The sequence below is a fragment of the Micromesistius poutassou genome (assembly GCF_964030765.1).
Source record: "Micromesistius poutassou genome assembly, chromosome: 1".
NCBI lineage: Eukaryota > Metazoa > Chordata > Actinopteri > Gadiformes > Gadidae > Micromesistius > Micromesistius poutassou.
In genome coordinates this window covers 8,392,988-8,415,305 of record NC_140271.1, presented here as the reverse complement: position 1 = coordinate 8,415,305, position 22,318 = coordinate 8,392,988, and the positions used below count along the sequence as shown (strand labels likewise).

The window sequence follows — 22,318 nt, the reverse complement described above, 5'->3', positions numbered from 1 at the left end:
CCCCCAAATGCCTGGTCTATTCTCCAGGGGTTTTTTTTCAGTTTAAAAACACATCAAATGCGGAGGTTGTTTTCCCTGTGACATCATCAGACAGCTGTGTTGTTCACACGCTTTATTAGTATCACCATCCGTTATAAGTGTATATCAATGACAGAAGCCTACAACAATCTGCCAGTTCATATATAAAAAGTCATACAGAGGAAAATGATACAGAGGTACAATGACAATATACGTGATCTAACCAAACAGCACTAAAAATATCTAATGCTCTACTTCTAGGAGTTGCTTTCGCTTCTGCCATTTTGTGTCCCACTGAGGTGATTTGTAGGATTACTGGGAAAAGGACGCAGAAATTTGCCACAAATGTAAATTTGTGAGAGAGATTTTAGACTATAGACCTATTGACATTCACCAGAGAAAGAAAAAATCCTGAAGTGTGGTTGAGCACAATATAACTGTTACAGTCAAAAGAAATGTGTCAAAAGTCAAAGTCCACGATAGCTTGTGTTTTTTTTTACATCTGCTACATTTCAAACAACAATATAAGCTCACCCTGTGTGAACTATTTAAGATAGACTTATGGAGCAACAACTACTGCAGTCCAAAATATCAAATAGTATTATCTAGCTGCCATTCAAAGTATGTGTCACTAACCATCGAGGTCCATGGGGTTTGAAGAAATGCTCACATGCTAAATAAACAGATGACAACAGGGGCCTCAGCACGCAAGGTTAGAGGGACACAAAATGGCTGCCTCAAAAAGACTGCAAATGGTTGTTCCTATCAGGCCAGGTTGCAAAGTCCTTAAAACACTGTATTCTATGAAATACAACAGCATCATTCAAGTGAATGGTGAATACACCTTTGCCGTTATCTCAAAAAACAAAATTTGACCTTGTTGGGGATATTACACCATACACAACCTAGACCTTAAACAAACACTTGTAAAGGGTTTTTGAGCTGCTTATACTGTATGTATAAATTTCATTTTACGATAATTTCAACAGCATATAGCATTTTTGACTTTGCAATGTGTCCAGAGTTCGGAACCCATTGCACAACAACATGTCACCATCAGCTTAAAGCAAAGATTACATCATCATAACATCACCATCTTTAGGTTCTACTTCTCTTTTGTTTGTGTACCACATCCTGTTCTACTATATAGGTTCAACTATCAGGCACGGCATCAAAAAATACATGTGCCCAAAGAAACAGAGAAAAAAATAAACATATACAGGTAGGTAATTACCGAGAAAGACAATCAAAAAGGTATAATTCACCACCATTTAACAAACCAACCATCTCTGGTGTTGCTGGTAGGCAGGTTGCATTTTGAAAACCTGATGAGATTTTTTTTTTATGTCGGGGTGATTTTCTTTTTCGCAACAAAGCGTCATGAGCTCCCGAGCATGAGCTTTGTGACTGGAAGAGAACCACCAACCTCTGAGCCAGAGAACAAGGTTGCTCAGAGCAAGCCTCCACTATTAATAGCCCGGGGCACGCTGTCACTCTTAAACCGGTACGCTATCGCCTCTTGCTGCCAGATAACGCACGCACACGTGCATCCAAACACACACACACACACACACACACACACACACACATTTATAAACATTTTTCTTGACGACCATACAGTGGAGAACAGCTGAAGGCCTGTTATTCTGTCATAGATACCCCAACACTGACTTCAATGAAACCGCATGCCCCGACGTCGTTAGACATCAGTAATCGTAATCCATTCCCTAACTCTGATACTATACTGCTTCATACGATGTCTCGTATCTGAGAATGGAAATGTGTTCCAGGCGGGTGGGTGGTCTGGGTTAGAAGTTGAGCGGATTGTGGATTGTAGGTGAAACGCCATTCAGTGCCTCAGTGGTATTCCGAGGGATAGGGGTGCTCTATATATAGCCAAGATCGTACAAATGAACAACAAAATGTTGGACATGCATCTGCAGGAATTTAATGTCTCAAAGGTTTCCTGCATATAATATTATGTAGGAGCATTGACAATCCTGTAACTCCCCCCAAAAAAGTTTAAAGCTGAAATGTTTAGAGAGGCCACTTGGATTTCACTTGGGTTAGCTAATTTCTAACAGTTCTGACATTATTAATTCAATTGAATGGAATACCATTCCAATTTAGGCAAAGGGGGATAGAAATACAAAGCATCTGCCCCATTGCAGCTGCATAAGAGTGTAAGGAAGGACATAACACTGTGGTGTTGACTGTAACTATGTAACCTGGCCAACCTGGTGTGTCTATATGACAACATTGTCATATAGACACACCAAGACAGGTACACAGAGCGTGCATGCCACTGGTTACACCCAATGTTTAAATTACCTTTTAGCATGAGCAAGTTCCTCCTCAGCCACACAACATAGTGTCATAGATAGGAGAACAGACAGACACAAAAGCCGTTCGACACCTCTCACTTTAAGTACAGACAAATGTTGTTGAAAAGTTAGCCCGATTCATCAACAGTGTTTCACCAGGCAGAGATGCAATGTTGACCATTTAGTCTTTTTTCTGGCCATGTATGATCCTGTAGTGAGACAGTTACTTCAACTGAGAAATGACAGGAAGTCCCTAGCACATTGTTGACTGGTGATAAGCCGTGCACACAGTAAGTGAAGAGAGGATGGCGGATTAATGATCAAGGCTCCCCCCGCCGTCATTGACTCCATGTCCTGTCAGGTCTGGAAAGGTCCCTGAAACCCGTTGGCTGTTGTATTACAACACAGACAAGATACATTTGACCAAGAGTAAAGCCTTTTAGAAAATTGTACTCGATGGGATTTTTTTGTTAACAGTCCTTGCTTCAAAGCAATACAAGTATACTTGTAATGTGCCAAGTATCAGGTCCTGGAGGCCCGTGTCAATTTAGCCTGCTTGTTAGTTGCACGGTAGTTCAGAAGCAGAGGCGATTACGGAAGTTGTGACAGAGTATACCAACAAAGAAAAAGTACTCTGTCCTGTGCACAACCTTCCCCCACAGACTTTACATCAAGGCGGACAGACCGGCAGACCAAGCGCATCCCATAAACAGTTCAATCCACTGTATGCTACATTGACTTGTCTTTGTGGCATGAGATGGATTAACGTGCCCACTTCCTTTGGTCTGTAAGGTCTATGAGCTGTTAAAACTGTCAAAACCGTAATTTTCTCATCCCAGTCTCAATGGAGGAAAGAGTTGAATACCTCTGATGATTGTCAAAGGAAACACCTTGCAATCTTTAGGGTCCATGCTCACAATGACTAAGCAACATTCTTCTGGGCCTTGAGAAGACTAGAGAAGTTCATGCATGGGTGGATGATTTTCAGAAACCTGCCCACTCCTTCCTGGATGTTTACTCCTTTTTAAAGGGTTTTCTGCGTGGCACAAATCCGTCCCTTTACAGATTTTTGAATACAAGACGAAACACATTTCCGACCACAACGGGGGCCAAATATTGGCAGCCTTCAGTGTTTATTCTTGGTGGAGAAACCGCTCCCCTCCGCCCCATTCATAGCCACGCTGTTTCCACCACAACCTCTGAGGAAAAAGGTGGAGGGATGTTAGCTCTACATGGGGGCAGGACTAGATCTACAGGAAAGGACGGGATGGAATGGTGAGGAAAGCTGAGGAAGAACCCCTGGAGAGCAGCGAGCCACTCCAGTGAACCTTCATGTGGTGCCTCAGGTTGGACCTGGAGGAGAAGCGCTTGTCGCACTGCTGGCAGGAGAAGGGCTTCTCCTTGGTGTGGATTCTCCGGTGGCAGATGAGCGCAGTGGAGACACGGAAGGACTTGCCGCAGTCGGGGCACTGGTAGCGCTTGGGCTCCGTGTGGATGCGCCGGTGGTTCTTCAGGGACATGAGGTTGGGGAACTCCTTCTGACAGGTGTTGCAGAAGTAGGTCCCCGTCTTGTGGCTGTTCTTGTGGTTGAGCAGGGAGCTGGCGTGGCGGTAGGCGCGCCCGCACTGGTTGCACACATAGTTCTTGGAGCTGCTTGTGGAACCCACGGGGCTTAAGTCTGGGGAAAGGAAATACTGAGTTACTGGCTAAATAATACTAATTTGACCTTGAAGACAATAGGCTGCATCAAAAAAAGTTGTCGGTTTTAATGTGGACATTAGATGAACACCTGTTTGAAGATAGTCCCGATGTTGAAAATAATTCCAATAGGAACTGAGATTAAAAAATGAGAAAGTGCAGTAGGACAGTAGAATGAGCTTCAATTCCTAAATTGCCATTTCTGGTTTGACATCACAATGAAATCACGGTAACATGGGAGGGTCAGTGGGCAAACGGCTACTTTCTGACAAAGAATTTGGTCTTAATGGCTACAGAATGTATGTAGTAAATAGGAAACATGCATAGGCACAAGGAAGAGAAAAGAAGGAAAACAAGATTTAGGAGAGGGAGAGGCAACTCAGCTCCAATTGATTGTAACAGAATGGTCTTTTCTTACATAGGGATTCTTCTTAGTGTGTTGTTCTACTTTCATTTGATTGGACCACTATGACCATGAACATATATTTCTAGAAAAGTAATATTTCAAGCGCTAAACATTAAAGGGTACCTTAACTTAAATGGAATGTAGACATTTCATTTTCAATACTTGATTTCCTGTTTAAAATACTTAAAGATGCTGTAGGTACGATGTTAGAGTTATAATACGAGTGAAATATGGTAGAAATGGCATAGACAACTACTATTCATCCATGAAATACCCTATGAGAATATTGGTTTTCAAGTTGATGATCGACTTTAGACTGCTCCCAGCTAATATCTGCCCAATCAGTGAATCTGTTCCCTGATTGGTTCGGGGATACATATTTACTGACAATCACATACCGAGATGACATTATCATCTCGATGGTGGAGAAACATAGAGAGGGAAGAAGTAGAGAGGGGGGATGATTTTCTTGGGTAGTTTATTCATTCCACTCCCTTTACAACTCTGAAATCTAACCTACAGCACCTTTAATTAGCTTTCTTTCACCAGAAAACCCAAATGACCAAATAAACTATGCTAGCATTTTTCAAGTCATGTTTTAACATACGGCGTTAATAACAAAATGTATTTACACCACAAGAAACAACATTAACAGTGGCAAGATACAGCTAATAGTATTTCATTATGCAACAATACCATTTTTTTAATCAAATACAAACCTTTATTGTGTACATATTTCGACAAACAAAAAAATAACACTCACAAAGAAGTAAATATGACCAAAAATGCAGTGCACAAAAAATATTTTACTGAAAGGTTAATCTACATCTGAAATTCAAATGAAGGCATATGTAAAAAAAATAAATTAAAAAAATGCAAATAGAAAGGAGGAAACACGTCAGATTGCATATCAAGTCAAATTTAGGAATTTCATTGTAAAGTAAAGCTAGCCGTCAATTTCAACAAGCATAATGGGTAACACTGTATATAAATGACAAAACAGCATTATTTGAATCCCTTTCAAATTGTAACTTTGTGTCTTTAATCCTGCTTTTACTTGTTACTCAAATCTCGATTTGTCCCTCATCAGCTGGGGTACATTTTGGATTTGCATGATTTAGTTTAATTAGCGCCCCAGAAATACATCTAGCCATCTATGAAAAGATGGCCAGTTGACTACATTTTGCTGGATTTAGTTGATCTTAGCTCTTCAAGACAACTTCTCACCATTCATTATTTAACAGTACCATTAAGATCAAGAAGTCAGTAAAAGCAGTTAACCAACTTGACAAGCCTAAAAAGTCTGAATGACCAGAATCTTACAGATAGCCTAATATATATTTCTTGATATAAGCTACATCAACACTCTTGTACAGCAATAGTATACAATCACTGTTTTGAAAAAAACACTGTCAAGATTAGTTCCAAGGTTTAATAACATGATTAATGTACAATATATGTAATATTCTATAAAGTAGCAGGCGGCAGTCTTTAATTTGGAACACATCAGTAATTTGTCAGCCTTTGTCCCCTCGGGCTAGCTGAGAGTGGATACATTATAGGAGCTTGTGAATCAAATGGTTGATAAGATTGGGCGAAAAAGTATAAAATACTAATGCGGCTCGATTCAACTTTCATCTTTAAAACTCAAATACAATATCCCACAAATGGTTTTAATCTACAAGAATAATTACCTCTGGCACTTTTTTAAATCACAAATGAACAATGATGCCATTACATTTATTCTAGTCATGCACCACATTAATAAGCCTTTAACACCTTATAATTAAGTTTAGAGAATTGAGTACTTTCAATTAGTGTATGGTGTGTTTCTCAGGCTTTTCAAATGTTTAAAAAAAGGATAGTGCAGCCCCGACCCTCCCCCCCTAAATAATACAGACCTTTCTATTAAAAGAGTGGGGCTTTCAGGCTGTTTTTGGTGCATCTATCAGAGACACCGTTTGGCTCAATAATCACACAAATTTTAGTTTGGAAAATTAAAATGTGTAATTTGGAATTTGTCTATTGAATACCTTCGATTTAATCTTTTACAAAGAACATTTTAGATACTAGTGAGTATCACTTGATTATATTTTCCTTAAAACTGAAAATATATTTTCCATCAAGTCTACTGTTAAATGTGTTGAACCCAGTAAAAGGCAAATAAAAAAAGCAAATAGATAGACAACAATAACCTCCACTGTTTCTTTTTCTTCATCTATTTATTTTCAGGACTCAGCAGTAAGGGTTATAGTATATGGACAAGGTTTTTTTTGTTAAGAAATGAATTATCAAAACATAGTTTATAAAAGTGTATAGTAAGCATTACATATATATATATGCATGAAAACAAAAACAAAAGAAAAAGTTAGAACTTTAAACAAAAACGGTTATATTTGTTCCAAAACCAAACCTTTTTTACTCTCCTAAAAACGATTTGAAATGCAGACCATAAAAGTGTCTGCTCCGGTGGGGGTGGGGTGGGGGAGGTGGTTGGGGGGGGGGGGGGGGGGGGGGGGGGTATAGTTTCAGAGAATGTAGTCATTTCTGTGTTTCTAGATCATATTGACTCCTACATCACTTTAAATGGTCACTCAACGTCTCGACTACTAGCACCAGTGCCCCTGCAATGTCCAAACTGACTCGTGTGACACACACACACACACACACACACACACACACACACACACACACACACACACACACACACACACACACACACACACACACACACACACACACACACACACACACACACACACACACACACACACACACGTCAAATGATTAACATTAAAATGGACCATGGTAACCGGGATGTCCCTTTTGAGTTTGACTAGTGTGTGAAGCAGGACGTGGGTTGTGTAAGGGTGTGTGCATGTGTACACAAGTGAGATGGTGGGATGGGGTGAAATTGTGTGTGTGAATCTAAGAAGTTGCCACAACATAAAAACCACAATCAAGTTCCTTACTCTTCGTACATACTGCAGTCAAAACACATTAGATGAACATTTTGCCCAGATTCACTTCTGCCTCTCCCGATTCAAACGTTAGAGTGTGACATACCCAGGATTTTTTTTTTTTTTAAAACAAGGAGACAACATTCTTGGAACGAGCAAAGTGTTCATTTTTGGAGTCCATCTTGGTTGGCTCCATGTCCAGAAGGGGGAGGAAGAGGAGGTGAGTGGCAAAGGGGGAAGGGAGTGGGGAGTGGGGAGTGGGGGGGGGGGGCGGGGGGGGTTAGGGGTGATTTCAACATCAACACAGCTCTAAACTCACATCCTAAAGACTAGCGCCGCCCAATACAAGTGTTAATAACCATCATAATATAAATAAATAAATGCATTACTACAATGATCTGTCAACTTTTTTTTTTCTTCTTATAAAAGAGGTTCTGTAGATAATACAGTCAGAAGAACGCTTACAATACAGGATAAAACAAAACAAAAAAGAATAATGCAGGCACGGTGCCCAACAATATACAATTTTTCTGCAATTGTTTTTTACTCACTTTCTTTCATTTTGATACTTTTTTTTTTCTTCCTTTTTTGTGTCGTCACCACAACCTATGGACTATACAGTTTTAGCTGGTTCCACTGTGTGGTTTTGTACAGTACAGGTTTCTAACCAGAAGAAAGTGTTTGAAGGAATACATGAGCAGGAGGAGTAGATGCAGAGCAAAGAAGATAGTGTGATGTCATAAAGAGGCAGCCAATCAGAGATTCAGGCTGTGGTCAGAAGGTAGACCTACAAGGCTTTGAAGCTCATCTTCGTACTGCAAGAGACCCAAACACACACACACGCACGCACAAACACACAGACAGACAGACACATACATACAAATTAAAAAGGGTTATAAGCTCAGAGACCAGGTGTGCCGACACTGTTCAGTCTGAGTAGTTACCAACTCGCGAAAAAACTGGTTAAAAAGTATAAAATTAAGAAATAAAGTCACTGTCAAATATACACATGCTCACAACAGCACCACTATTGGTTAAGTATTGCTCACACTTCAAAACAAAAAAGACCGGGTTCAATATATATCCGCAAAAAAAGAAAACAACTCGTCAACTCTAAACAAAACATGGTTTAACACAGTGACAAAAGGCCACGAGAAGAAGACTTCATCGAGAATAACAAAACAAATCCTAACAGTTTCACAATAGTCATCACAAGTATGGGATGAGGTGGAACAATGCAGAGAGAGCAGAGAAAGCAGCTTTGAACGGCCATATCAGCTCCATGGGATTGTGACGGATATATACCACCTCTGTTGCTAAGGGATTTTTGCCTCTAGACCTGTGAAGAGCCTGCCCCTTTATCCATCTGACCAATGGAGTTGCCACGTCGCTTTGCTGGTCCCAAACCTGCTCGACCTGGCTGTCAATCAGTCCATTAGTCAAGTCAACTGCACAGGAAGCATATTACTTGACGTCTCATTTTTTTCCTTTTTCCTATTACACATCAGGTTTCAAAATGAGGGATATGGTGAACATGCTTTAATGGGGGGGGCTCCAAATATGACCATTTCTCTGATCCTCCTAGAAATAGGATCCAAGAACTTTGGCTCTACAGGGCAACCCATCGTAGGGACTAAAGGCAGATGTAGAAGAAGCTATCAGTCCATGTAGTTGTGTCAATAAACTACACGTCAACTGTCTACAGTCTGTATCTGCCAGTCAGTCAGTCCACCCTACTCGTCAAGGGAAAGCAAAGAAATGCCGTTCTAGAGCCCTGTTCATTTAGAAACAAGGCAGCTACGGGATCACAGGCCGGGTAAAGCAAACAAATCAAGGTGAGTGTCTGTGTGTTTGTATGCATCCTCCATTTCGAGTCCTTTCTCTCACCCACTTGTGTTTAATGGCGTCCATTTTGGGTTGTCCCCCTGCTACATTGTGTGCGTGTGTGGCATGCAGGGCCAAGACTATGTGCCATGCAACCTGTCCTTCAGACACACCTACTCTTAGACCGCAGCCATACATGGAAATGGAGCAGGATGAGCACACAAGGAGGAACAACATTAGTTTGGCACCTCCAGATACCTTGGCATTTGATTAGTTCCCTCTCTAAGCCCCGCCCCCCCGAGCCATGCCTCTAGCTTGACCCACCCATTTCCCCCAAGCCCTAAAAAAAAGCCTATATGAAGGGGCCGCTGGGCATACCCAAGAAGTTGGGCGCACCCATGGACATGGAAGGGGGCGCCGTGGAGCCGCTCCAGTGAACCTTCATGTGGTGCCTCAGGTTGGACCTGGAGGAGAAGCGCTTGTCGCACTGCTGGCAGGAGAAGGGCTTCTCCTTGGTGTGGATTCTCCGATGGCAGATGAGCTGGGTGGAGACGCGGAAGGACTTGCCGCAGTCGGGGCACTGGTAGCGCTTGGGCTCCGTGTGGATGCGCCGGTGGTTCTTCAGGGACATGAGGTTGGGGAACTCCTTCTGGCAGGAGTTACAGAAGTAGGTCCCCGTCTTGTGGCTGTTCTTGTGGTTGAGCAGGGAGCTGGCGTGGCGGTAGGCGCGCCCGCACTGGTCGCAAACGTGCGACTTTATGACCCCGCCGTGCCCGCCGTGACCCCCGTGACCGCCGCGACCGCGAGCCTTGTTCATGCCGTGGGGGTTGAGGCCCTGCGCCTGCATCAGAGTGTGGTCCAGGCCCGAGCCCCAGCCCAGCTCCTGGGAGCCTCCCGGCCGTGGCTGCTGGGATCTGGGCTGGCGGGGCTGAGGGGCCTGTCCGTGGCTGATCTCCATGTGGAGCCGGAAGCTGGCCTGCGTGGGGAAGGAGCGCTGGCAGGAGCGGCAGGTGAGCTCCCGCTGCTTCTGGTGGACGCGGCGGTGGTTGTAGAGCTGGGAAGAGACGCGGAAGGCTTTGCCACAGTCGTGGCATCGGTGGCGACGGGTCTCGGAGTGGATGCGGCGGTGGTTCTTCAGGGCGAGCAGGTTGGAGTAGGTCTTGAGGCAGACGGCGCAGTGGTAAATTCCGACGGTGTGGGTGTTCTTGTGGTTGAGGAGGGAGCTGGCATGACGGTAGGAGCGGCCGCACTGATCACATCTGTGCAGGGACAGAAGAGGAAAACGCCAGAGGAGAAAGGAACAAGGATTTAGGAAAGGGGGAGGAAGATGCAGAAAGACGAGGAACAAGGGTTGGGGGAAGGGGAGAAAGGAGAGATTAGAAACTGATCCTGGCTGCTTTGATGTCACCAATCTAAAGTTGGGTTACGGTTTGTTACTGGTTACCACTTTGTTAGTATATATTAGGTTGTAGTTAATATAAGAACGTAAATTTTCAATCTATATATTAACAAAAAAAAAAAAAGGTAGCTACATCTCACATACATACAAACATACAGGTATATGATCTGAAATCCGGCTTTAAAACCATCAAGAAGACTACTAAAAGTGGTGTACCATTTTAACGCTAGTTACTAGACAAGGTAAGAATACTGGTGGATAGGAGGGGAAGTGCAGGAAAGACGCTACGGACAGACGTTGGAATTTGGGAGGCATCTATTGCTTCCTGCACTGCACAAATGGACGCAAACTTTGTTCACAGCTGAAACCACCATGTTGAATACAACAATCCAAAACAAGACATCAGTCACAGCCTGCTTTTCGGTGAATGCCAAATTTGACAACATAACGATACCCGAATCCCATTAGAAACACCAACAGTGGCCCTATAGTGGGAAGTATAATAATACTCATCAATTACTATCTGGAAACCAAGAGGATTATCTTCACCTAATCATGTGCAGTGCAGCTAGCTCAAAATACTTCCCTTCCATTCCTTTAATTTAGATCAAAATCACAATTGCCAAAAGCTCAGACACATAATTCGGCCCTAATACAGTCTCTGTTCTAATTTCTGGCCATTAAAATAAAGCTACGAAAAGGACAACAGTCAATCACAAACAAAACACTACAATCAAATTCATAACAAGTACAGGGAACACAGAAAACATTACTTTTACTTAATGTGCAACTTAACTTAATATTGGTGTCAAATAGTGAAAAGATATACATCTAAATATAGAAAATGTTTGATTGTAGATAACCTAGGAAAAAAAAACTAAATGTGTGATATTCTCACTGAAAGCAAACAGGGTTGACTTATCTGGTCTCTCCACTAATTCAATTTGTCCAAACTTCAGAAAAATCCGAATTCCGGCACGCGTATGGTCCCAAGGAAGCCGGATTGGAGATCATATACCTGTAATAGACATGTACAGACCTAAATTGATCTTCACTATTTTTTTTTTGGTTTTCAACTTCGGAGAATCACAAACAACTGACGAGAACTCACGTGTACCGACACTCTTCGCCCTCTCCTGCGGGTGCAGCGGCCTTCCTCCTGCCTTCCATGCCTACCTGGTTGTCCCCGCAGCGGTGCCTAGCCAGGCCCGATCTCCCCTGGAAACTCTTCCCACAGCTCGGACAACCAAAGGGTGTGGCACCCTCCTCGTGGACCTTCTGGTGGTTGCGGAGGAATCTGGCCAGCCGGAAGGCTTTGCCGCACGTGTGGCAGATGTGCTTTTTCCGCTGCGTGTGGATGCGCATGTGGTTGCGCAGGGCCATGTAGTTTGTGTACGGCTTGTCGCAGAAGTTGCAACGGAAGTCACCGGTCTTGTGGGTGTGCTTGTGGTTCAGCAGGGAGCTGGCATGCTTGTAGGCGCAGCTGCACAGGTCACAGGCGTAGGGCCTCTCGTCAGAGTCAAGGTCCACACTTCGGCCCTCCAAGCTGAGGTTGGAGCTGTTGACGGAGGCGGAGGAGGAAGGCAGGTGTTGGGCCGGGCAGTCGTGGGCCGCTAGCTCGTCGGCTGTTGCGTAACCTTCGCAGCAGCCATCACACTCAAAATCCATCTGGACTCCAGGACCCTGGGGCCCCTTGCAGAGGCCTGCGGTGTTGTGGGTAGCAAGCTGTTTCTGAGTGCGGAAGCCCTTGCCACACTCCTGGCAGTTGTGCTTCTTCTGGGCGAAGTGGAGACGCAGGTGGTTCTTCATGGCCAGCCGATTGGGGTATGTGGAGTTGCAGACATTGCAATGGTACTCCCCGATCTTGTGGAGGTTTTTGTGGTTGGCCAGACTACCTGCATGTCGGTATGTCTTGCCACACTCGTCGCAGGCAAAGGGACGGCGCCCGCCCTCAGACTGATCGAATTTCTGGGGCCTAGATGTTCCCGCCGAGGAGTAGGGTTTCTTGAAGCCTTGCTGGGCATTGGCATATTTTACCCCCATTCCGTGGCTCTTGGAGGACTCTCCTCTCATACTCTGCATTTGGGATGTTCCAGCTTGCTGGAAGCGGGATCCATTGGGGCCAGTGCGGATCAGACCCTTGGCCCGATGCTCTTCATGGAGACGCAGGTGGTTGATCAGTTGCTTTTGGATCTTGAAAGCCTTACCACATTCCTCACACTTGTGCCTGCAGCAAGGAAGGGGTAGAGATAATATAAATTAGGAAACCATATCAATGTATAAACTGCATTCAATAATATTTTGAATATGAGCCATAAACAAGCCTCAGATTAACCACAAACCTTTCAGTCCCTTCGTTAAAAGGTATGGTTATGAAAGTCAATTTGTAGCTTTGTAAAGGCGAGTTATACCACTGTACTAATTACATTATCAATTACAGTGGAGTCATCATTCTAAATATTAAATTCTATAATGTCTCCGTCTAACATTTAAGGCAAAATAAATGCTAGGGAGAAACACGAACATACCGCTTCAAGTCAAAGTGGGTCCTTTGGTGATTCTTGAGTGCCAGCAGATTGTAGTAGCGCTTCTGGCACACCAGGCAGCGGAACACTCCAGTCTTGTGGGATTTCTTGTGGTTGAGGAGGGAGCAAGGGTGCCTGTAACCTCGTCCACACTGGTCGCATTTATGGGGCCTGTCGCCTTGTTCTCCCATCGACCTCCGGCCATCTCCTCCAACATCTCCGCTGCCACCAGCAACCCCTCCACTGACTCCCTCTCCTCCAGACATCCTTTTGGCTCCGTTCAGGCCCTGCTTGCTCAGGTTCCCTGATCGGTTCTTGCCAGGGCAAAGGTGAGTGATCAGGTGGTGGCGGTCGGCAAAAAACATTCCGCAGTCAACGCAAATGTGATTGCGACCATCCATCTTGTCATTGCCGTTGGCGGCGGTGCTCACGTTTGGCTGGGACTGGCGTTCTGCATTCTGGGGCCCATGGATAAGCTGGTGATTCAAAAGGTCTTGCTTCCTAGAGAAACTCTGGCCACAGGTGGAGCAGATCATCCTCCATTCTTGTTCCAAGTTGGACGGCCCAGGTGTGGTTGGATTGTTGGCGTGGCTGCGGAGATGGCTCCGGAGGGCTCTGAGGCTGGCATAATGGTTGCCACACACAGAGCACTGGTATACCTCCCCGTCATCTTCCTCTTTGTCATTGTTTCCCATCCTTTTGCCTCCGCTCTGCGAGTACTGGCGCTGGCTGCTGCCCTCCTTCATGCTACTTGAGCCTCCAGAGGGCAGAGATGTCCCACCGGGGCTGTGGTAGTTCATATTCCCCATGAAGCCATTGGACATGTTGCCCTGCGGTTGCTGCTGCTGGCCACGCCGGGGGCACATGTGGGACTTGATGCCTGATATGTCGCCATACATCTCACCACAATCTGCGCACATATGCCGGTCCGCCTGGCGGTGTGCCGAGTTGCTTTGGGACAAGGAACCTCCATCAAAGCGGTCATGGAACTCTAAAGAGTCGAGTCCGCTGCTGTGACCGCCATCTGGTACAAAGTGGGCAGCGTCACCTAGGTTGCCAGGTAGTGAGATCGGAGTAGTGGCACCACTACCCTCTTGGACATAACTCTGCTGAGAATCTAAGGTCAGTGGCTCTGAAGACAACCAGTCATTGCTGTCATTGTTGAGGGGCTGGTTGGAGGGGCGGCCCTTGTGGCTACGTAGATGGCTGTGCAGAGCCGCTAGGTGAGGGTACTGTTTACAGCAGATGGTGCACTGGTAATGGCCTGTCTGGTGAGATCGCTTGTGGTTCACCAGACTCCCTGCGTGGCGGTAGCTTTTCCCGCACTCGCCGCACTTAAACCGGCGCTCTCCATCATCTGGGGAGTTGGCTTGTGGCACTCGTCCACCGGACGGCGATGATACTGAGCCTTGGGAACCTGAGCTCATTCCATCCGAGTTAAGGATGGCGCTCTCCTGACTGTGAGCACCGGGATGGGGGTCATGGGTCAAGTAGTGGACCTTGAGACTCTCGAGATCTGGATGACCTGCGCCACAATATGCACAAGTATAGATGGGATTGTTGACAGGAGGACCCATGATTGGATCATACGGGCCCCTTTTCTCACTTGGCAGTGGTGGCAGGGGCAGTGGGTCACCCAGAGCCGGGGTGTATGCGGGGGAGCGGACTGCACTCAGGTTGTGGGGCATGATGCCGGGGAAGCTGCGAGAGAGGCCTAGGGAGGACGAGGCTGCGTTGTGAAGCAGGATGTGCTCCTGGAAGTCTGCCTTGTTTGGCAGTGTAACTTGGCACAGGTGGCAAAAGCAGGAACCCCCGTCGTCGTTCTGCGACGACTGGTTGCTGCTGCCTCGCTCCGAGCTATGGAGGCTGCTGCTGCTGCTCACCATGGATGCCCCGGGAGTCTTGAACTTGGAGTGGGTACGCTCGTGGCCGTTTAGCGCCGCCAGGTTGCTGAATTGCTTGAAACACACAGAGCACTTAAAAGTTCCTTGCTGGTGACACTTCTTGTGGTTCACCAGGCTACCGTGGTGGCGGTAGGTTCTGTCACACTGATCACACTTAAAGGGCCTGTCCCAGGCGTCGTCAGATCCCGGGGAGCCTTTTTTTCCGTGTTCCTCTGCCTCGTGGCTTTGCAGGACACTATGGGTTATGCCACTGTTGTTCAAATGAGTACGCCCAAAGTTTTCGGAGAGGTCCTGGGCAAGGCTGTAGTCCCTCTCGTCGTGGCCGCCGTCTTCGACTACCTCCTCACTCTCTTCTTCTGTCTGCGCACTACTAGGGGACAATGTATGGATGCGTAAGTGGTTTTTCAAAGCTACTGCGTTGGGTAAAGTACGGGTACAAACGGGGCACTGAAATGAACCTACTTCGTGAGATTTCTTGTGATGGGCTAAACTTCCTGCGTGCTTGTAAATTCTTCCACACTGCTCACACTCAAAACGTCCGGTCTCTTCCTGCTGATAATGTGCTTTCATATGTTCTAGTAGACTAGGTGTACTCGGGCAGACCATATCACACTCTTTACAGGGGAAACCCTTTGCACGGCTCATATCATGCATTGCCATAGTACTGTAATTCAAATTTGAAGGGAGAATCACAGTTCACAATGCAGTTATGAACAGTGATGAGGAAGAGGTGGGGGGAGGGGGGGGGGGAAGAAGACTGTGGCTTAGCTGTTTAGCAGTGGGCGGTGGCAGCCATGTTCTCCCCAGAAGCTGGGTAAAGGTTCAGCCAATCAAGGCCCTTCCTGGCAAGCAGGAGGCGGGCCTGGGGTCACAGCGGCCAATGAGGTAACACTGCAACAGAGGGGGAAAAAAAGCACTACTTTAACTAATGAGAATTTCTTTACGTTACATTACTAAATCGAGTTCAACATCTACATAGAAAAAGAAAAACATGAAGCAATGTGTGGGCATCCATTTATATGCAATATTCAATAAAGAAATCAATTCTGCTTCGTATAATCCATAACGATACATTAAACCCATCATCTTTGTTGAACATTTAGCTATTGAAAATGTACATTTTGTCATTAAAGCATCAGATTGTCCTCATACCTAGACCGTAAGAATACTCCAGCTCACATTGAAAGCTGTGGCTATGTTTACCTAGCCTAGAGGGCCACACCTTTGTTTATAGTGTAAAGAGAGCGGCGAGATCCCCCCCATCCACTACAGCAGCAACAAAGGGCCAGATGTGTTACTGCCCTTCCCCCATTAATGGTCAAACAGCTTAGTTAAGCAGTTGTTTATACTTGAAAACCTCTAACTGTTGAATTTGAGAGAAACAAATTTAGCCCTTATATTAACATATTCACTATTTGTATATATTTTTAATCTGTGACATCCTTAAGCAACGCTATCAAATAAATACGTATGAAATAATAGTTAAAAATGCAATGCAAATCTGCTAAATGTCTAAAAAAGTAACAGTGCCACATGAAACACAGTGCTGTGGACATTGCCTTTAGAAAAGATCAGATTTAGAAAAAAATATATATATCATTGATTCTACTACCATGTCATTTCTTGAGCTACCCTTTGCTCTGAACCCACCCGCTCTTGGATTTTTAGGGCTTGTGGCTCCTAAGCTGGTGGCTCAATATTGACATACTGTGTTTGTTCCTGCCACCACGTGACTGCAAGACGCAGGGGGAAGGCAACTTCACAGCCCAACATTTATTCTCACAATGGGTTAATAGTCTGCACGCCATACTCGCTCATCCACGGTAGAACACCAGGATCTGGATGCTACCATGCATTCAACCAGCCGGAATTGTGTGTACATTATGAATCTGCTCTTTTTATTTAAATAAAACGTCTCACCCCAAAGCCCAATAAATTGTAACGAGTAATCTGACACTGAACAACTTGACAATGAATGTCCAGCACAATCAGATGTTAATAAATACCGTTAATGAAAACATTTAGACTGACCGTTTGGTTGCCAAGCAACCTCACAGCAAATCAAGATTGTATAGCATAAAGGAGTCGTTGTTGCAGTTGTTGATGGTTAGTGGTCCCTCACAACACTTTCCTGATCCATTTGCAACAGTAACTTAAATGTATATAGGTTATTGTGAATGTGATGGACATGTTTATAATTCCCAGTTTAATTATAAATTGTATGACCATGTGTTGGTCGCTCTCGTCTGTAGGTCATTGGACACTTGACATAACACCTTAAAACCTGTTTATTTTGGCTGTTGAATTTAGAAGACAAAATAGACTTCTGAGATGCCGTGTGTGTACTTCGACTCAGACTTTATTACTGCCCGCCAACATCATGAATGTGAGAGAAACTCCAGCCGAGACATTGCAGGACGATTCATGAATATAAATGTGCAGTGCTAATGAACTAGCGCCAAATCTGATTAACAGTCCACGAAGGCCACCAATAATTGGCAAAATTTAATCCAATAAAAGACAGAAAAAAAAGAGTTTACAAAATAAACTTGAGTCACATTTGATTAGTGAACCGTACTTTGTCCATTGTAGACGGTTTGTGTTAATAAGCAACATGATTTTTTTCATGAAGTTTTAATATAACTCAGGTATCACATAGCTGCTTATCAATTTATAAACAACCCAAGTGGTTTTAAGGTAAATGTGGTCCAAATCAGAGAACAACCAATTGGTAGTTTCACTTCTTAATATATGAACTTATGGGTTTGAGTACATTGATAGTTATAATAATAATTTTCCCAGAAGCATATTTCAGCTTTTACAATCATGAGGCTAGTCATTTTGGTAGAGATAACAGAAAGAAACATCTGCCAGGTGTTTAGCTGTTCTAAAGAGATTTAAATCTAGTTTACAAATGGCTGCCATTCCAGCTTATCTGCCATTGGCCCTTTCTTTAATGTTTGACGCCTTGTTAAGAAGCCTTAATATATCTGAAGCTTGCTACAGGTTGTAATAGTGGCACACTACACCCCTCCATCAGTCTTTGACATGCCTAACTTATCAGATTAGGAGGAGTGACTTTAGAACCTTAGGTTACTGCAACAGGCAAGATGCTGGTCAGTTAAAGTAGCTAATCACTACTGTACATATTACAGGTAAAGTGTATACAATATATAGGCAAAAGTACAGAGCATGCTGACAAGGAACAGAAGTGAAAATATTCATTCAAATGTCATCCCGTTACAGAAAATTCCTAAACTGATGTAGTGGGCTGTGCTGTGGGCTACAACTGCACTGCAAAGAAGGGATAAAGGGTTTTCTATTCCTCAACAAATAGCTATCAAAATGAGCAATCCTTGTCCACGTAAAATGATTTGGGTTGACTAATATGGCAATTTAACCCACTGCCGGATTAACAATCCTCACAGCACAAACACCGTAATAATACAGGTATACTCTCTCGGACAGTTAAGAGCAACAGAGAGGAATAGAGGGATAATGTGAGAAACAGGGACAGAGGGATAGTGTGAGAGAGGGGGATAGTGTGAAAAAAGAGGAATGGCGAGAGGAGAGAAACAGTGTTTTACAGACGCCAGATTTGCAAAGTGTGTGAAAAAAGGAGGGAAAAATATTCACCAGCAGCTCAAAGCAAGGCCAGAGAGGAAAGAGAAAAAAAAAAAGGTGTGGGAGAGGTTTTGATTGGCGGGATAGAAAATGGAGGGGCTGGGGGAGTGAGCTAGATGCAGAGAGGAGAGCGAGGAGAGCTTGCGCGCGCACACACACACAGACACGTGCACATGTGCGCGTGCAGACAGAGCCAACAGGCCTTGATGTGCTGCAGCCTGGCAGGTAGGAGAGGGGGAGGGGGAGGCGAGAGGGGGAGGAATGGCCGACAGCCACATATTGTGGATGGACCAAACACTGGCTTTAGGACAGAAAATAAACAACACACGCACAAACACACACTAGGCAGAATACAGGGGTGAAGCCCGTCAGCCTTTCATTACACCACAACATTGTTCATGTCATTAGGCATGAATCAATTAATGGTTGTTTAAGAACAATGAGGAATCATAGAAAATAAAATATATTTAATGTAATGTATGCAGAATGAATGAATAAGCCAGGAAGAGATAAGCAACAAGCAAATCACACTTACTCCACCTTAGAAAAACTTAAACTAAATAGTATATCCCTAATACGTCTCTGTTATGCTGTAACCTCCACATACAGTTACAGGAATGATCTTTTACAAACTCTGGCCCTGTATAAACCAAAATCCTCCACCCTAGACTGGGAGAACTCACAGCCTGCCATGGAGAAACCTTTTCTGCATTCAAACACATTTTGCCCTCTGGAACATTGGCACTGGGCTTGGAGAACGCCAAGATGTTTGTTTCTCTCCCCCAAAGACACATTTCAACATGGGTAAAAATAGGTGCCAGATTGATAGGGGAAAACCATGTCTTCCGTCTCTATTCATCTAGAATGATAACTTCATTTCCATATCTCTACACTGTTTCTGTACTTTTGTAGTGACCAATTCCACAGGGGTTTTGTCCCAACCACTTGAGCAGTAGCCTTCCGAGATCGACTTTTAAACCACTTCACTCATTACCCTTAATACAAACTCCCTGCACTGCACTCATAACAAGGCTCAGACATAAAATACAAAAATACCAGCCACTCTGACCAGGAGGCAGACTTAGTATCCAGAAAGCTGTAAATAGTTTAAACGACGTGTCTGAAGATGGTGAAACGACAGGCCTGGCTAACGTCTCACTTGATTACATGCGGAAAAACATGTATGACCAAACACTACAGACTATAAGGTCTATGAGGTCCACAGACCATGTAGTGATTCTGGGGGTAGTCTAACAATCTGCAACATCAGGGCGCTTTAGCGGAAAGAAAGTCAATCAACTTCAAATGAATGGATCAAAGGCAGAGTCCCCCCACCATGTCTGTTTAAATGCTGTTCAGGTCACAGAAGACGTTTTGCAGAACAGTTCCTCTGTCTACCAACCGAATCAAGGCCACTAACATCCAGCCAAATGAAACGTCCCCGCCCATATACTACAATCAAAGTTTGAATAGTGTAAGCCATGGGATATATCATTAACACATAATGAAAGTGTTAAATAATGTATGAATGAGTCAATCATTGAAACAGTCTTTGTACATATACATTGCGGGGCTTGTACCGTTTTCTGTTGGATTGTACAAAGCACGATATTTGCCCAGAACTGCTTCAGAGAAAACCCTTTTTGTAAATTACCAGAGAAAGTGAAGAGAAACAGCCACCTCCACCTCAGCAATAAAGTATTGTTTATTGCATGGTTGGATTGGTATTGAATGGTATTGTTTTAACCAATTCAAGAAAGCAGTCACTGTAGTCAATTTAGATTCTAACCGGTAATACTAAAAGAGCCATTTAAAAATAAAACAATTGATTGAAACATAATATAGAATCGACAGAATAAAAAACACATTTCAATGGATCAGTTCAGAATAAAGTATTCAAGTTATTATAATGACTGAAACGAATGCATCGACTTCAGGTGTTTGGCCTAGCCAAACGTTTCATTCAAAAACCGATCTAAACGAGCTCTACAAATACAATCAACACATAAAACGGCTCAACTTATATCCCTATTTCTTCAAGATAATGTAAAAATGTTTGAATTAAACAAGGCTATCTCATTCGATTGTTTTTCAATTAACTGAAAACGACAATTACAAATTGTTACATTGCTATTGAATTGTGATTATTCAAAACTAGGCTCTAATCATCGGGATTCCTTTCCCTGTTAAAACAACCCGGTCCTGGTTTCTGTTTACACATGCGTTGTTTTGATGCGAGTGTAAGCACTCCCCGGCTCAAACAACAAGAAATCAAATCGAACAAATTGATCCAAATTGACCTAGGCTTTATATTTTTCGATGGTAAGCGCTGTTTCTGCCAAGACGAAGTAAATAAAAACAAAGCTTCTGACCTTGGACCGTCTTTTCGATGCCGGGTTCAGCCCAGCATGAATTTGCCAGGACAAAAGCGGGGCATCTTTACCGCCGACATTTCCTTCGCCCACTCCCATAATTTCCAACAACTGCATAGTCGCGACCGTACATGAACTAATCCGAGTTATACCCAATTTGTATAAAACAAGTTTTACTCATTGTAATATTTGAATGGCGTTCACGGCGCAACGCAGTGAAGCGATAATATCCGAAGACCTCAACCCACTTTCACTGAGACCCCATTTTCATCGGAAAATGGCTTTCGAACAGCAAGCCATTTTCCCATGCTAACCAACCGGCTAACGCGTTAGCCTACAATGTTAGTTTTTATCTATGCAAACATTGTATGCTAGCTGGACTCATGGGTCGGGTGGGCGGAAGATATTTGACGGAAGGTTAATATCTTGCAATCACGAGAATGAGAGTAACCCACTGTCGACTGAATCACTTTCCAATAATACATTTTGTGGTCAGCGGGTATAAACGCAAACTTGCAGGCTATGCGGCCGTCTTAGCACATTAGCCAGCTAGCACCCCCCACGATGGTAAAAAGTGAGGAAAACGGAAGTTCCATATGTAATATAACTGCAATATAGTCCGACTTATATGCAACAATTGTTCCATTTGCATGAAAATAAGTGTCAATTTTTGTTTTAATCAACACACAAATGAGGCTGTAATAATTTTAACAATTGACTGCACGGCAAATACCCATAGCATTGCCAGTTAGCCTAGCTAGCTGTAGCAACCCCGGGCTAGCCTGTACCGACACAAAGATCTCGGCAAATATGCTACGGCCCATGGATGGAAAATCTCATTTTAGACGTTTAGCGCCTTCGACTTACCCCTCAGTTGGCCTTTGTGCCCACAATGTGAACGACGCAAAATTTGGGAAAAACAGATTGTCTGAGTTCATCGATTAGACATGGTTGTTTTTCCAAATCAACAATCGACTTGAGTCCTTCGCTCTTTTTTCCACCGATTCAACATACTTCCTGCAAGCCTGGCCGCGAAGCGGGGACAGACGTGCTTTGGCGCGTCATCATGCGCAGAATACAATTTCAGCAGCCACGAAACATCTTATTCTTTCGAGTAATTTTAACAGATCAATTAGTCAATTTAGCTTTAATTCCAAGTTCATACATCACTTGTATACGTCCATTTTGCTCCTGCGCGGTGCATGTTAGTGCAAAAAAAAAAAAATCGAATAAATCAAACATCCACAGTTGGTGCAGCTCTAGT

At 44.0% G+C, this 22,318-nt stretch overlaps 1 protein-coding gene across 1 annotated transcript; it reads right to left on the bottom strand.

The window, feature by feature from the left end:
• Positions 1–136: 136 nt before the first annotated feature.
• LOC311339641 (uncharacterized protein) lies at positions 137–22,058 on the bottom strand. The gene is made up of 5 exons (XM_084464897.1): positions 21,922–22,058; positions 13,158–15,949; positions 11,741–12,856; positions 9,609–10,489; positions 137–4,020 (listed from the first exon to the last, which is right to left on the bottom strand). The coding sequence occupies exons 2-5, from the start codon at positions 15,716–15,718 to the stop codon at positions 3,593–3,595; spliced, it is 4,986 nt and encodes a 1,661-aa protein (XP_084321023.1). The 5' UTR covers positions 15,719–15,949; positions 21,922–22,058; the 3' UTR covers positions 137–3,592.
• Between the last annotated feature and the right edge of the window lie 260 nt (positions 22,059–22,318).

Coding starts and splice junctions, on each gene's coding strand:
- LOC311339641 (XM_084464897.1), bottom strand. CDS start 15,718: ATGGCAATGCATGATATGAGCCGTGCAAAGGGTTTCCCCTGTAAAGAG. Junction 10,490..11,740: donor GGCGAAGAGTGTCGGTACAC/GTGAGTTCTCGT, acceptor GTCCCTGCACAG/ATGTGATCAGTGCGGCCGCT. Junction 4,021..9,608: donor GGGTGCGCCCAACTTCTTGG/GTATGCCCAGCG, acceptor TCCTTTCCCCAG/ACTTAAGCCCCGTGGGTTCC.